Here is a 14,845-nt window from a genome sequence, read left to right on the forward strand (position 1 = left end):
AATTCCTTCGTGTTATCTCAACACAAATCGATTGTGTGGAACTTTTTTTTTTTTTACATTTTTTTTTTTGGAAACATATAAATATTATACAAAAAATAGCAATATATTTATATATTTTTTAATAATTATAATAGTACACCCCTTACAGATCTCTCTTTTAAATCAGTTTACAAGAATATAACTATATACATTAATTGTAAAACCCGATAAGTTAACTCAAATTGTTTGAGGAAACCGATTACGGCAAAGCATTTAGATTCTGACACAAAATGGTTTGAGTAGTGTAAACTACATATATCTTGAAACATATTCACTTATATTATTTGTGTTGATATCATTAAATATTTAGAGTAGTAGTGATTTAAACATCTTAAGTTCAGTTATCAAATCAGTATGAGTTCAGTTAGAAGTCCAAACAACTATATAGCTACTCAAATGGTTTGGTATTACTTCTAACATTAGAGTTAACACAAAAAATATATAATTAATTAATTTATAACTCATTAGGTTTGAGTTCTGCTTAATATAATCAGTCTAGGAGTTACCATGACTCTTTTTCATTATGTAAAGTAACTTTTTTTTAAATTATAACTTATTTCATTTAGTGATTTTCAGTGTTAGGTTTTACAGTGTTGGATTAGTCAGTACCAAAGGCAAAACTGGAACTCCGATCACAATACAAACATTTGTACACCCGCCAAAAATAATATATTAAGTACAATTTTAATAAAGAGGAAAAATCAAGAGAAATGCAAAAAATACATGTAAGTTCAATTTATTTAACTGTAGCTTGTTTTTTTAAAGACCTCATCTGAATTTAAATGTATTATCTGAAGAGTTCAGATGCAAAAAAATAATAAAATCCTCTAAATTTTATCTAAAATTTTTGTCTTAAATGAACATTTTTCTCAGGCTCTTGTGAATAGGTTGAGTAATTTCATTTATATGGCAATGAAGAGGTTATTTTCATTGTCTTCAATTCTTGTGAACTGTTCAAATTTTCTACCCCCTTTTGTAGTAACACTAAATTAAACTGCTGTAAAAAGTGCATCATTTAAGATCTGTTAATCAACCTCAGTCCTGATCAAAACTACAAAACTTTTTAGAAAATTACAGGATTTTACCTCTTTAGTTGCCAAGTTCACAAACGATGTCACTGATTTGGTGAAAAAAACACACAAAATGACATATTTTTAAAGTTATAATAAAATAATAGTGTTTGTTATAAAGTAATTGTGAACAGGATTTTTTACCTTTTATCACATTCTTGGACAAGTAAGTAACAACATTGGCTTTGATGCATTGTTTGATTTTATTTTTTTCTCCCTAATTTACTGCTGGTGGCTGTTTTTGCCTCAATTGACTTCCATTATAACCACATTTGATGGTGCATAATTACACAGTCTTTGTTTTTGTTTACTCCATGTAGTTTTGAGAGCTGAGATACATATATAGATTTTCTCAGACACATAAGCCTAAGTGCTTAAAGGTCAAACTCTCACAGACAAACACACAGACACACACACACACACACAGTAATTTGCTTTTTTACTCCATATAAAATCCAGAAACTAAGTTTATTTATTTTTTTGCTCCCACTTTATATTAAGTGTCCTTAACTACTATGTACTTACATCAGAAAATAAATACAATGTACTTACTGTGTTTATAATGTATTTGAAAACGCTTGTGGTGCATTTGAGTTGGGATAGAGGTTGGGTTATGGACAGGTTTGGTGGCATGGGTAGGTTTAAGGGTGGGTTAAGGTGTAAGGCAGTGGTTCTCAAAGTGGGGGTCGGGACCCCCCGAGGGGTCGTGGGACAATGAAGGGGGGGGGGTCGCCTGGTGATTTCCAAAAATCTATCTATTTTTATTAAACCATAAGAATTACCATATTTTATCCATAACCTACTGAAAAGAAAAAAATAGTCATTTATAGTCACTATATACTACTGTATATAGTTACTATATTAGCTTATAGTTACTAGTTCTATTGGATTGCGATCGCTGGGGTAATTACATTATATTAAATACACAGCAATAGCTTCAGATGCAACAGATTGATGACCAGGTTAAGTTTTCTGGCTCATTTACAGCCCTAACATACATAAAAAAACATCTACGAAGAATAGACTTTGGTCTATTGGAGTGTGTGCGCCATTGCATGCAAAGTTTCTGTACTTATAACCACCTCAGAGGATTATTGGGGGTCGCGAGCCACTGGCATTGTTATTTTAGGGGTCGCGGGCTGAAAAGTTTGGGAACCCCTGGTGTAAGGGATGGTCAACAGTGTATTTACAAATGTAATTACAAAAGTTAATTACAGATGTAATTACATACAAGTATTTAATCAAGCATAGTAAATACATGTATTTACACAATAAGTACATTGTAACAAACTCTTAATTTCTGTGTAAGTACATATTAGTTCAGGCCACTTAATATAGTGGGACCATTTTTTTTTTTTGCACAGGTCAATATAAAGGGTTATTGATGCCAAATGATGATCAACAGTAAAAATGACAAATGTTACCTCTTCCCAACAGAGAAAACCAACAATAAAAACTGCATGATTATATGGTGTCATGCTTTTGTCATCAAAACATGTGGTCAATGAAAGTCAATAGGGCCACCAACAGCAAATTAGGGAGAAAAAAAAAAGAAAATCTGCACAAAAATGCATCCAAGCCAATGTTGTAATCGTTCACATGTCCAAGACTTTGAAAACCGGTAAAAAAAATCCAGTCCACAATTATTTTTAATATTGAAAATAAGTCATTTTGACTGTGTTTTTTCACCAAATCAGTGACATCATTTATGAATTTGGCAATTAAATAGTTAAAATCCTGTAATTTTCCTGTAACTTTTGATAAATTTTAATCAGGACTGAGGTTGATTAACATATGTAAAAAGAAATTGAAAAAAATATTTATCTGATGCATTTTTTCTACAGTTTAATTAAGTGGATGTTTTCATCCCGAACACAACAAAAGGGTAGTAAATTTACCCTTTCTGCTATAGCTGAAACTAAATCACCCGAGTGGATGAAAACATCCCAAATAGTACATAAGGGTTGGTGTGAAATAACTGACATCAAAAGGAGGATGCTTGTTGATTCAAACAAATATTAAAGATGGCATTTAGAGTTTTTGCATCTGAACTCTTCATCTGTCTTCGCCTAAAGATGTGGTGTCAGCACTCTTATTTTAATGAATAGAACTGTTTAAATGCGCTCAAATCTGAGCACTATATATTATTATTAACTATTAAAAATGGAGCAAAAACAATCTGTTGATTCATCCTTACAACAATTATGATTTGCGGTGAATTTCATAAGACGCTCACCTGTATTCGCAAAGCTCATCACCATGTCGGCATCACTGAGAAAGCGACTGTCCTGCTGGGTCACCAGCGGGGGTCCCGGGGTCGTGTACGCGGGTTCATAAGAGTACACAAGCCCACCGCGCCTGTCTCCGTCCTCCAGGATGGCGTTATACAGATCCAGCATGTACATGGGAGCCGCGGTGTGTCTCTCGTGCAGGAGCGGACGTGGCCGTTGCGGCAGCCCGAGGATAGAGAGGATTTCCCGCTGCATCTCTCTGCGCTCCTGGCTCTTCAGGCGCCGCTGGATGAAGCTAGACTGAATGTCATTATCCATGGTGAAGTTTGCTTGCATTGCGTCTGCGAGCACACTGCAACCACAAGCCACTATCAAAGTGGAAATAAGATGCACTGGAAACATTTTTAGAGTCATATATTCTTAAAAAAAATAACAAGAGTTAAGCAGAAGTCCACAATCGATTAGTGAAGTATTGTTATTATTTCGTTTGAGCATAACATGAAGTTGAGTCTGTATTAAATGCCATACACGTGTTGATTAATCCAATCCAGAGCAACATCCAGCATGATCTGAGGTTGAACTGACGGTCTCGGCTTCTACTGATGTCTAAACGCTTTAAATAGCCCGCTGTAGTTCGTGGGTGGAGCGCGCGCGCACATGGGCTGTCTCTTAATACACAACTGCAGAAATTAGTTAGGTAGCTTGATAATTGGAACGTTTTATTCCTTATCATTTGACATTATACGTTTAGGATTGATACCTATTTTCATTTGTAAATACAGTAAAGATATAGTTCAGCCAAAAAGTTACATTTACTCACAATTAACTCAAATCGCTGCTGAAAAATCCAGCTTAAACCAGCCTAGGATGGTTGGCTGGTTTTAGCTGGTCGACCAGCCTAGTTTTAGGGGGGGTTTGCCCACTTTCCAGCCATTTCCAGCCTGGTCTTAGCTGGTCAGGCTGGAAAGTGACCAGTTAAAACCATTTTAAACCAGCTTGACCATCCTGGTTTAAGCTGGACATAGCTGGTTTTTGCTGGGCTCTCAGCCTGGCTAGGCTGGTCAAGCTGGTTTTAGCTGGTCATCTCCCAGCCTGACCAGCTAAAATCAGGCTGGAAATGGCTGAAAACCTGCCTGGAAGTGGCCAAAACCCCTCTAAAACTAGGCTGATTGACCAGCTAAAACCAGCCAACCATCATAGGCTGGTTTGAGCTGGATTTTTCAGCAGGGATGGTTAAAAACATTTATGTTTTTCTTTCTTCTGCTGAACACAAAGGAACCTGCTATGTATTTTTGTAGGAAACACAGTTTAGATCTGTTTAGGGTAAGTGGTCTGGGAGTTATTGCTGTCGGTCTATCACTGAATGTGTCAGGAATATCAAAACAAAACCAACTTAGCTCCGCTCCTTTAGCGCCCCTCACACAGTTTGATCCACGCTGGCATTTCTCCTCTTGGGTTTTTGGTTTTGAAAAGGAAAAAAATTCCACCATCCTGTCCAAACTTTAAGGATACCGGGTAACAGATTTGCACAATCCATATGCAATCGCTCGAAAGCTTGACAGAGCTCCTGCGCGTAGCTACAGTTGCTAAGCCACGATTGGTGGGTGGCGGTTTTTGGGTGTGGCTTAGCCAAGGGTCAATTGCTTTAAATCGGGCCGAAGCACGATTGTCCCCCCTTCTGTCTCCCCTGACGGCACGCACTCACATTGCATTCGCGCCTGAGCACTCTTATGTCATCGATGATGCGCTGTTCAGTTTAAGAACTCTCGCTCAGCATAGCAGAGATTTCTTTAGTTATATCGGTTTAGTCGTTTAATATGCAGTGACACGCAGTTAAATATTTCACCAAACAGATCAGCCACTTTTGAATCTCATACACAAATATAAAGTCCTCGTGCTGCAGGAATTAGGAGGTTTGCTAAAGGTGCAGCTGTCATGCAGTGAGGGGTTTGCGTCTTTAATGATCTACGACAGTTTGTGTTGATTGAACAATAAGAACGATTAATAAACACATATGAAACAGTCCCTTAAAAGTCACGTTTCGTCTTCAGTTTCGGGCTCAGGCACGCTTTGAACTCAACCCCAATTAAACCGCGCTCTGGCACACCTCATCCAACCCAAGCCAGGGCTGGCCAACTGAACCATGCCTGAGCCCGATTCAGAGCACTCACACTTCTCAAACGATCTGGAAACGGACCTGGGCACGGTTCGGATAGCATAGTGTGAGTGCACCCTAAGACATGAGATGAGATGACTACTAGGCCTATTTTAGTTAAATCATCATGATCAAATTTTGCAAATTTAGCTGACAGTTAAGTAAACCAAATACGTATAGTGCCAAAACCGAATTTCCCTTTATACCATTGAGGTTAAAGCCACAGTTTATCTCATTTTTTTTTTTTGTACAATATATTTACTACTTTTTCAATTTGCATATCACAACAAATTACACAATTACAGAACAAGAATCATGAATTCACAGCAAACTTTTTACCCCCCATTCTCCCTCCCAACAACCCATTCTCTTAAAAAAAATAAAATAAATAAATAAAATAAAAAGAAATAAACAAATGAATAAATATAATAATAATAAATACATTAAAAAAATTAAAAAGGGGTACATGTTTAAATCAGGCAGAGAGTGTTTCCTGAGTCTGTTTAGACCATGATACTTCCCATATTCCTAAGCTTGTTCTTGTTGTAGTAGACTGTCAACATTTACATTGTACTTCAGGAAGTTATTAAAAGGTCTCCAGATATCTTCAAGCACATTTTGTTTCTTTTTGACAATGTACGTGACCTTTTCCATTGACATATGTGATGCCACAGATGCCACGACCTTTCACTTGTTTAAAAGCTGAGTTTATTTCTTCTGTTGATTACAATAATGACAAATGCTGCTTGATGGTACCCATTGACCTCCTTAGTACTAATTCCCTGCTATGGAAGTCAATGGGTACCATTAACCAGCATTTCTCAAAATATCCCCATTTGTAATTAATGGAAAAAAGAAACTCGAAAAGGTTTAAAACCACATGAAGGAGAGAAAACTATAGGGTAATTTTAATTTTTGGGGGAAATATACCATTAATAATGAAAATACCCAACAGGCAGCACATCCTTGACGTTACCATGTTGCACTCCGTTATCTGCCTTAATCTCAGTCCGATCAGAGAGCAAACATCAGACAAGTCATGACAGGAGCCTGTTAAGGTCTGTAAAACACAATAGAATGACAGCTTCAGCATGCTGAACTGCCGTGTTGCTCGCCACCTGCTGTGGATAGTGGCCCTTCAACCCTACGCCATAGGCTTGAGTGCAGCCTGGAGACAGGTCTGGCAGCCAGCACCACCCTGTGCTTCCAGTGTGCGTGTGTATATGTGTGTGTACACGCCAGCCTGAGCCAAAAGGTCAAACTAGTCCCACACCCTGGTTAGCTCATACATACTGCCCATGCTGAAAGGCACCAGTGATCTCACCAGCCACTTTCTTTGGCCTGCGATTAGTCTTTCCCAGACAACTTTTTCCCCTGTAAATCTGGTCTGCCATTGGGTGGGGGTTGATAGTTGGGTGTAGGGGGGTAGTCCAAACAATTCTTACACCCCTATGATGAGTGGCCCAATAAGGTCAGCCTATACTCATGAGTCCCATTTAAACAAAAAGACACACCTAATTTTAAGGCAGACATTCAACTCAGTGTATATATGAGTACATCCCCACAAATCTCTCATTTAAGATGCTTAAAAATATTATATTTGTACATATAATGTTAGAGTCAGAATTATTAGCCCCCCTAAATTATTAGCCCCCATTTATCCCCCCTCCCCCCCATTTCTGTTTAATGGAGAGATTATTTTTTTCAACTTATTTCTAATCATAATAACTAATCTCTAATAACTGATTTATTTTATCTTTGCCATGATGACAGTAAATAATATTTGACTGGATATTTTTCAAGACACTTCTAAACAGCTTAAAGTGACATTTAAAGGCTTAACTAGGTTAATTAGGTTAACTAGGCAGGTTAGGGTAAAGAGTTTTGTAAATGAACAAAAACCAATGAATTGATCGACGCATATGAAGTATGATGATAGTCGAATAGAAGTGTTGAGCTTTTATGTCTGCTGAAGACAATTACAAACAGCAGCAGAAAACTGAAAGGAGCAGTGACCAAATGTAGTGTAAACTTTAGATACACAAAGGTTAATAAAACTACTAGGTATGGGCCGGTATGATAACCCTGGATAAACATATCACGGTATTGTGATTACTGCACTAAGATAAATTCTTTTTAAATGTCTGAGCAAAACAAAAAAAAACTTCAACACTATATGTTTTATTTTAGGAAAGATTTATAATATTTTGGAACTGTAAACATGTCAGGCTAAATAATTAAAATAAATCAATGATTTCTGCTGTCTAGCATTAGCATTAAAACCACAGATTTTTTACAACACAGAAACAAACCTTACATAAACCTTGGGAACGGTATAGCAGATCATTTTAGCAATTTTAAAACATTGACTTTTCCAAACTGAGGTAAACTTGAAACTGGTTATCGTCACATGCCTGAACACTAAATATAAAAATGCAAATATAGTGTTAGAGTATAGAGTTTTCCCAATCAGAGTTTTGTAAATGAACAGAAACCAATCGATTTGTCGACCTGATTGAAGAGAAGGCCAATTCGCCAATTCGTTAAAGAATACAGTTGACGGTGACGAGTATTAAATGGCACACCAACAAAACCTATTGCTACATGGTAAATAACATTCAGTTTGTAAGGGAGAGTTAATGAAGCTGGTCTGTTATAGGCAGGGGACGGTTTAAGATTCTGACGGTTTGATAACCTTGAATAAAAATATCACAGTTTCACAGTATTTTTTATTACTGCTCTGAAATATATTCTTTTAAAATGTCTGGGTAAAAAACTAACGTTTTCCCCTCTGAACATAATATATTTTATTTTAGAAACTTTTAAAATATTTTTTAACAGTAAACATCCCAGCAGGCACAGGACATCAACATGACGTCAGGTTGATGTTGTATCGCAGTGTTGCAATTTGTTTGGAATTGAAAATCGGGTTGCCGTCAGAACCCAACATCCAACCTAACACCAACCAAATATCAATATGTCAATATGACGTTGGTTTAGGATGTTGGCTCGACATTCGATTTTAGTCACTTTCCAGCACAACCTAAAATCAACCAAATATCAACGTCTAATGAGGTTACAGCTTGACGATGTGTGTACGTTACCACTATGATGTCTATTAGATGTTGTATTTTGGTGGATGAATAAATGTCAGTATTGGACGTCCATATGACATTGATAAAGATGTTGCCTCGATTTTGGTCACTTTCTAACACAACCTAAAATCAATGTTGTTATTGGACGTCAGATTAATGTTGTCCTTAGATGCTGGCTAGACATTGAATTTTGGTCACCTGAAGTTACGACCTTCATCTAACCTAATATTAACATCTTAAGATGTGTACCTGTTGGGATGTCAGGCTAAATAATTCAATTAAATCATTGAATCAATCATTCTGCTGTCGAAATTTGTTTCAAAAACACAGATTTCTGTATAATTTAAAGCGAAATCTTTTGAGATATTTTCTGCTGGAGATACTGTTGTCCTAAAAACAACAACAAAAAAAACATAAATAAAAAAATCTTACACATACCTTAGAAACAGTATAGAAGAAAAATTTGGCGGTTTTAAAACTTTTATACCTTAAAAACGGTTATCGTCCCATATCTAGTCTGTAAATTAAATCAGCATAATCCAAAATTGGTAATACTGTTAATTTGACATTTTTTACTGTTAATTTGACTAAAAGAAGATCTTTTGAAGAAAGCTGGAAACCTGTTATCATTGACTTCCATTGCATTTGATCAATGGTTACAGCTTTCTTCAAAATGTCTCTCATAAAGGTTTGAAGCCACTTGAGGGAGAGCAAATAGTGAGTACATTTTAATTTTAGGGTGTACTATCCATTTAAAGAAACATGTATGTATTGTAATAGCCCAAATTCTAATAGTTTGTAATGCAAATTAATAAGATTAAACTATGCATTTAAGCTTCAGCTCTTGTATCTCCTAATAAGATATCTGAATATTGCAATATGTAAATGCATAATATAAATATTACAAAAGCTTTATATAATACAGAGGGCAAAATATGTAAAGGAATAATGCAATGATGATCAAGAAATCTACAATAAATGTTCAGAAAAGCTCATACTTGTATGTTAGCATGATAAAAATAAAAAAGTACATACAGTTAAGTTAAAATGAGTTGTGTCAGTCTAGTAAGCGTCCACTCTAAAAAGTAAACGAATTAAAATACAATTATTTTAAGCATAAATGTGTGTATCACAACCATGACAGTATGTATCCATCAAAGAGCAGAGGTTAGCATTATGTTTTGAATGCTTTAGCTTACATAGCTGCAAATATATTATAAATAGTTCAATTCAAAAAGGTTTCAAACAATCTTCCATGTTATTTCATTTTAGGTTTTGTTTAAATGAAGTGGTCTAGCAAGACTAAAAGCAACTGGGGATGTTTTGCACCACATAGGCTTACCTTTTCCTGGGGGAAGGGCTCTTGCTAATATCAATGTAGATGGGAGATTATCCCAGGCCTGCTAATTCAAGATTTGACTCTCTTTGTGTTAAAACAATGGTCAGGGAGCCGCCTTTATTCGCTGACAAGATATTCAGAAGATTATATATTCTATTTACAAAAGCCAAGATATGTGCTAATTTAATCACACAAATAGGTGCTAATTGCCTTCCATCAAACGTGCAAATTTGTACGTCTCCAATTGTGACCGCGCGAGCTACGTCTACACATTCACGGTGAGATGACTCAAATATTGTGCATAAACAACAACCACAACACAATTCTTATTTATAAAATGTCAATTTGTATAAAAAACGAAATTTAGGAGCAACATATTTTAGCCTTTTGAGGTTAAGTTGGTTTTATATTCGCACATTCAGTGACAACGTGACAGCTAGCTCCCTATTGTTTACCATGGTACTTTGAATATTTAGTCTAAAATCACATGCAAGTATGACTTGAAAACAATATTAGCACTATATATTTGACTATGAACATGTGTATTTTGATAGTCATGTTGTACTTTGATAGTCATTGGCTGCTAATATGATTTTACCATTTAGAAATTTCAAATAAGACTTTTCTGGGATAAAATTACTAAGGAGGGAGTGCGAATGTGCAAATATAAACGTTACCCCAATATTTAGCCTATACTTCCACCTAGCGGAGAAATTCCGGTGTAACGGGTACACCAGCAACGGAACAAGCTGTCCTCTCATTATTAAAAAAATAATTTCAAATAATTATGGTAGTTTAAATAAAAGCTATTTTAAAGTTATGTTGGCTTCAGAAAACACTGATTATTTATTAATCATATTATTATTATTATTATTATTATTATTATTTATTATGCGAAAAAAGTAAGAATATACAATCACAGTACATTATAAAAAAATGGAAAGAAAATATTTTGGAAAAAAACAACACAAAACAAAAACAAACAGAATGGGTATATACATCACACATTAAAGAAGAAGATTGCATAATTTACAAACTTAGATGTTTTCAAAGCCTTTTTGTAAACGAGTTAGAAATTGTTTCAAAGTAATACTGCATTTCAGTAAGCAATATATAAAAAAAAGGTTTTTGGTTTGAAAATGTACATTTATGTATATACAATCGTGTTAATAAGATAAGAAAATTAAGAAAATATATTTTCTTTTTATGTAAAACTTCTGTTTTGTAATTAACAAAACCAAACAAAACATTTTCCCATGGTAAGAAAAGTCTTAATCAACATTCTCAATCACAAAAAAAGAAAAATCTTTAAAGCAAACTAGAATAACTGCATTGCCAAAATAAGTGAACGAGGGAATCGGGTTGTTACTTACAAAATGAAATTTTTATTTTATTTTATTTTGTTTTATTTTATTTATTTATTTATTTATTGCAAAAAAAAAAAAAACAGTTGACAAGTTTGTTGCAATATTTGTTTACAATACAGAATATTTCATTGTAAATGAAAAAAGATACAAGAGAAAGAAAGAAAGAAAGAAAGAAAGAAAGAAAGAAAGAAAGAAAGAAAGAAAGAAAGAAAATAAAGAACATGAAATAAACTTGAGGGTAAGATATTTAAGAATCAGTTACAGTACATAAGTTAAAGTCATTACAAAATAAAAGTCTTCTGTTTGCTTTCTTATTTTTAGATAATTAAATTAAATGTAAATAATGACTAAATTCTTGCAACAAAACAAAAAACAGGAAAATATGGTTTGGTATTAGTAAATTTGCAATTGGAATGGAATTGACAAAGAAAATAAATTAAATTGATCTTTTCTAAGTTTATAATGCTTTCCCAGAAATGGGTTGCAGCTGGAAGGGCATCCGCTGCGTAAAACATATGCTGAATAAGTTGGCGGTTCATTCTGTGGCGACTCCAGATTACTAAAGGGACTAAGCAAAAAGAAAAGAAAAGGAATGAATGAAGTTTTTTTTTTTCTTTTAATGATTAAAGTTTATTTTTTATTTTATTATTTTTTTTAATCATAACTGTTTATAATAACAGATTTTTTGATATAGTGTCTTTTGTTTTTCCAAAGAAAGTCAAAAAGCATTCTATCAACCTCAGCACAGAAAAACTTGTTCACAAACAGTGAGAGAGCAGGATATGTTACTCTTGAAATACCCTCAGCTTTGGCAAGGAGTGCCCTCCCTCTTAAAGACAAGTCCCTTTGAAGCTAAGAATTAATATATTTTTTTTTTTTGACAATTACTGGGTCAAAATTTTATTTACCTCTAATATTATCATCTTTGCAAATAGTTAAACCTAAGTAGCATACTTGAGATTTGACAGGGATATTATAAAGAATAGAGGCCGAGCAGGACTTTATAGCAAGCAGCTCACATTTATCTAAATTTAGAGTCAAGCCTGAAGCTTTTGAAAACATTTTAATATATTTAATAGCATGAGGAATCTGTGATTCATCCTTTAGAAAAAGAGTGGATGATTGAAGTTTATAATGCTGGAACAACGCTCTCGCTGACGTAATGGCTTGAATAACTGCGCATGCGTAGGGACTATATAACCTAAGTTCGCTCATTCTTCCTTCCCACTTCCTACTCGCTTTTGAGGTAAGCTGAGTGTATATTGTAATTATTTATAACATATTATTGTAAGTACGCGTTGAATAATTGCATTGTAGAAGTGTTTACGGTCAAATCGGAAGTATGAAACAACAAATCAGAATTTTGATGTAACTGTATGCGCTGGACACGTGGCTAAGTTCGGCGCACGCGGGAAATGTGCAACAATATATACTTTTGTTAAAGTGTTGCATTTACTTGATGAATCTGGCTAAACCGTAATCGTTACATAAACGTTGGTCTGCTACACAAATGCTGCACTATAGGCAATATTCTTAAACGCCATTATTATTAGTATTAATTAGCTTTTTCTTTCTTTTTATGTAGGATGTTGACTTCGAAATCATGGAGTTTTGCCCTTGCACATTCTCAGATCTCGGTGAGTGTATTATTTACACCGTATTCTGCTTAACTTCTGGTACCAATGATGACTTAATCTTTTTTCCCCAGCAGATCGACTCTGTTGACTTGTGAAACGAAAATAAGCCAAATTATCTGAGCAACCTGATGGTTCTAATAAAGCCATTGTTTGTTTTAAATAACAAATTGACCATTTGTTAACATTTCCTTCACAGGTCATACTCCAACCAAACAGATGACCCCCACGTTTAAAATGGTGTAATAATAACCCCATTATACTCTGAAGCAGGTAAAGATGGATCTATTTTTTTTTTTTAGACCTTTTGTGCCATTTTTATCTGGTGCACGTGATGACTAACCTTTTTTCCCCAGCAGATCGACTCTGTTGACCTTTAAAACGAAAATAAGCCAAATTATCTGAACAACCAGACCGCTACAATAGAGCTATGGTTTTAAGTATTTCAATGCAACTAACCATTGTTTACCATTCCCTTCACAGATCCCTCCCCAACCAAATGGATATTCCTGCATTTGAAAGGATTTGAGAACCCCATCGTACTCTGAAGCAGGTAAAGATGGATCTGTTCTTTAGACCTTTTGTGCCATTTTATCTGGTGCACGTGATGACTAACCTTTTTTCCCCAGCAGATCGACTGTGTTGACTTGTAACACGAAAAATAAGCCAAATTATCTGAGCAACCAGATGGCTGCACTAAAACTGTGGTTGTATAAATTTCAGTTTCAATTAACTTGTTACAATTCCTCTCCTCACAGATCATGCTTCAATCAAATGGATGGTCCTGAATTTAGAAGGATTCAATAACCCCATTATACTCTGAAGCAGGTGTGGATACATTTATTTTTCTGGGGGGGCTATTTACTTGGTGCACATGATGACTGACCTTTTTTCCCCAGCAGATCGATAGTGTTGACTCCCTTAATCAATTTAAGCCAATTTATCTGAAGCACCATCAGAGCTGATGGACCTAAAAAGTAGATGTGCTCTAGTTTGTAATGCTTTTTTTTTTTTTCTCTCCTTCTAAAGGCCAAGACCCAATTCAAGATGATCAGGGGAGTTTTACATGCCACCCAACATGTTAATGCCACACCTTCAGAGAGAAGCAGGTGGTCCAGTGTCTAGAGAAGAGAATTTGGGTGGAATGTTACAAATTCTGCTTGGTGTTGCAGATTAGTTCTATTAATAAACCCTGGAACTTAAGTGTGTTTAATTATTATAATTTTTTTTTTTATAAATGGTTCATATTCAAGCTGGAATTTTATTTTCAATAAACAATTGAAGCTTTAACCTGTCGTTTTTTTTTTTTTTGTGATCTACAAATTAAGTTTGTAATCAAATAGTCACATTGGACTAAATAGGTACAATTACAGTAAGTTTAATGTAATTGCACAAAGGTTTGTTAAAGTTTAATCACACTTTTTTTTTTTTTTCTACCCTCTTTAAGCCAACAATACCCATTATTGCCTCATATCCACATTATACTTTAATTTGTCCTAAACTCAAAGTAAATATTTGAATACACTTAAAAGAACATAAAAACATGCCACTTATTTGAATAAATTAACTTTTTGGATTGTCAAAAAAAAAAAAAACAGCCACCCTACGTCACATTACCGAAGGAATTTTTTTTTAATTTCACAAATGGCGAGTAGTTTACACCACCTATACAATAGTTGCAGAAAACATTGCCCATCAGGTTCACCTTAATAATTCAGGGTAGAAAATCTTTTTTTTTTTTGTGTGTGTGTGTGTGTGTGCTACGTAGTGGTAATGGTGAAATGAAGCTTTCTGAACTTTCCAATTCAAGTGTATTGGAAAAAGATTAGTTTCTTGAAGCTTTTTAAATCCGAGCTCGATAAGGATCCATGTTGTCTAAAGTGTGGGAAAGCACTGTGTTGCAAAAAATGTCAAA

At 34.8% G+C, this 14,845-nt stretch overlaps 2 protein-coding genes and 4 non-coding genes across 10 annotated transcripts in view; 5 read left to right on the forward strand and 1 right to left on the reverse strand.

Moving 5' to 3' along the window:
* Window positions 1-10,395, reverse strand: part of bmp7a (bone morphogenetic protein 7a) — a 36,949-nt gene extending 26,554 nt beyond the window's left edge. The window contains exons 1-3 of one of the 4 annotated variants that reach the window (XM_087271808.1): window positions 9,933-10,196; window positions 6,472-6,555; window positions 3,346-3,692 (exon numbers count right to left, since the gene is read on the reverse strand). In XM_087271808.1, coding sequence (XP_087127934.1) covers window positions 3,346-3,676 — 331 coding nt within the window. In that variant the 5' untranslated portion in view covers window positions 3,677-3,692; window positions 6,472-6,555; window positions 9,933-10,196. 4 annotated transcript variants of the gene reach the window in all.
* Window positions 1-14,845, forward strand: part of ranbp3a (RAN binding protein 3a) — a 1,280,039-nt gene that overhangs the window by 1,209,369 nt on the left and 55,825 nt on the right. The gene's annotated exons all lie outside the window — the stretch shown is intronic.
* LOC137496759 (small nucleolar SNORD12/SNORD106) lies at window positions 12,969-13,062 on the forward strand. The gene has a single exon (XR_015503193.1). It is a non-coding gene; the product is annotated as a small nucleolar SNORD12/SNORD106 (small nucleolar RNA).
* Window positions 13,252-13,344, forward strand: LOC137496756 (small nucleolar SNORD12/SNORD106). The gene has a single exon (XR_015503191.1). It is a non-coding gene; the product is annotated as a small nucleolar SNORD12/SNORD106 (small nucleolar RNA).
* LOC137496758 (small nucleolar SNORD12/SNORD106) lies at window positions 13,525-13,618 on the forward strand. The gene has a single exon (XR_015503192.1). It is a non-coding gene; the product is annotated as a small nucleolar SNORD12/SNORD106 (small nucleolar RNA).
* LOC137496757 (small nucleolar SNORD12/SNORD106) lies at window positions 13,795-13,887 on the forward strand. Its single transcript, XR_015503190.1, has one exon. It is a non-coding gene; the product is annotated as a small nucleolar SNORD12/SNORD106 (small nucleolar RNA).

Source organism: Danio rerio, chromosome 11, assembly GCF_052040795.2.
Source record: "Danio rerio strain M-AB ecotype USA chromosome 11, GRCz13ab, whole genome shotgun sequence".
Lineage (NCBI taxonomy): Eukaryota > Metazoa > Chordata > Actinopteri > Cypriniformes > Danionidae > Danio > Danio rerio.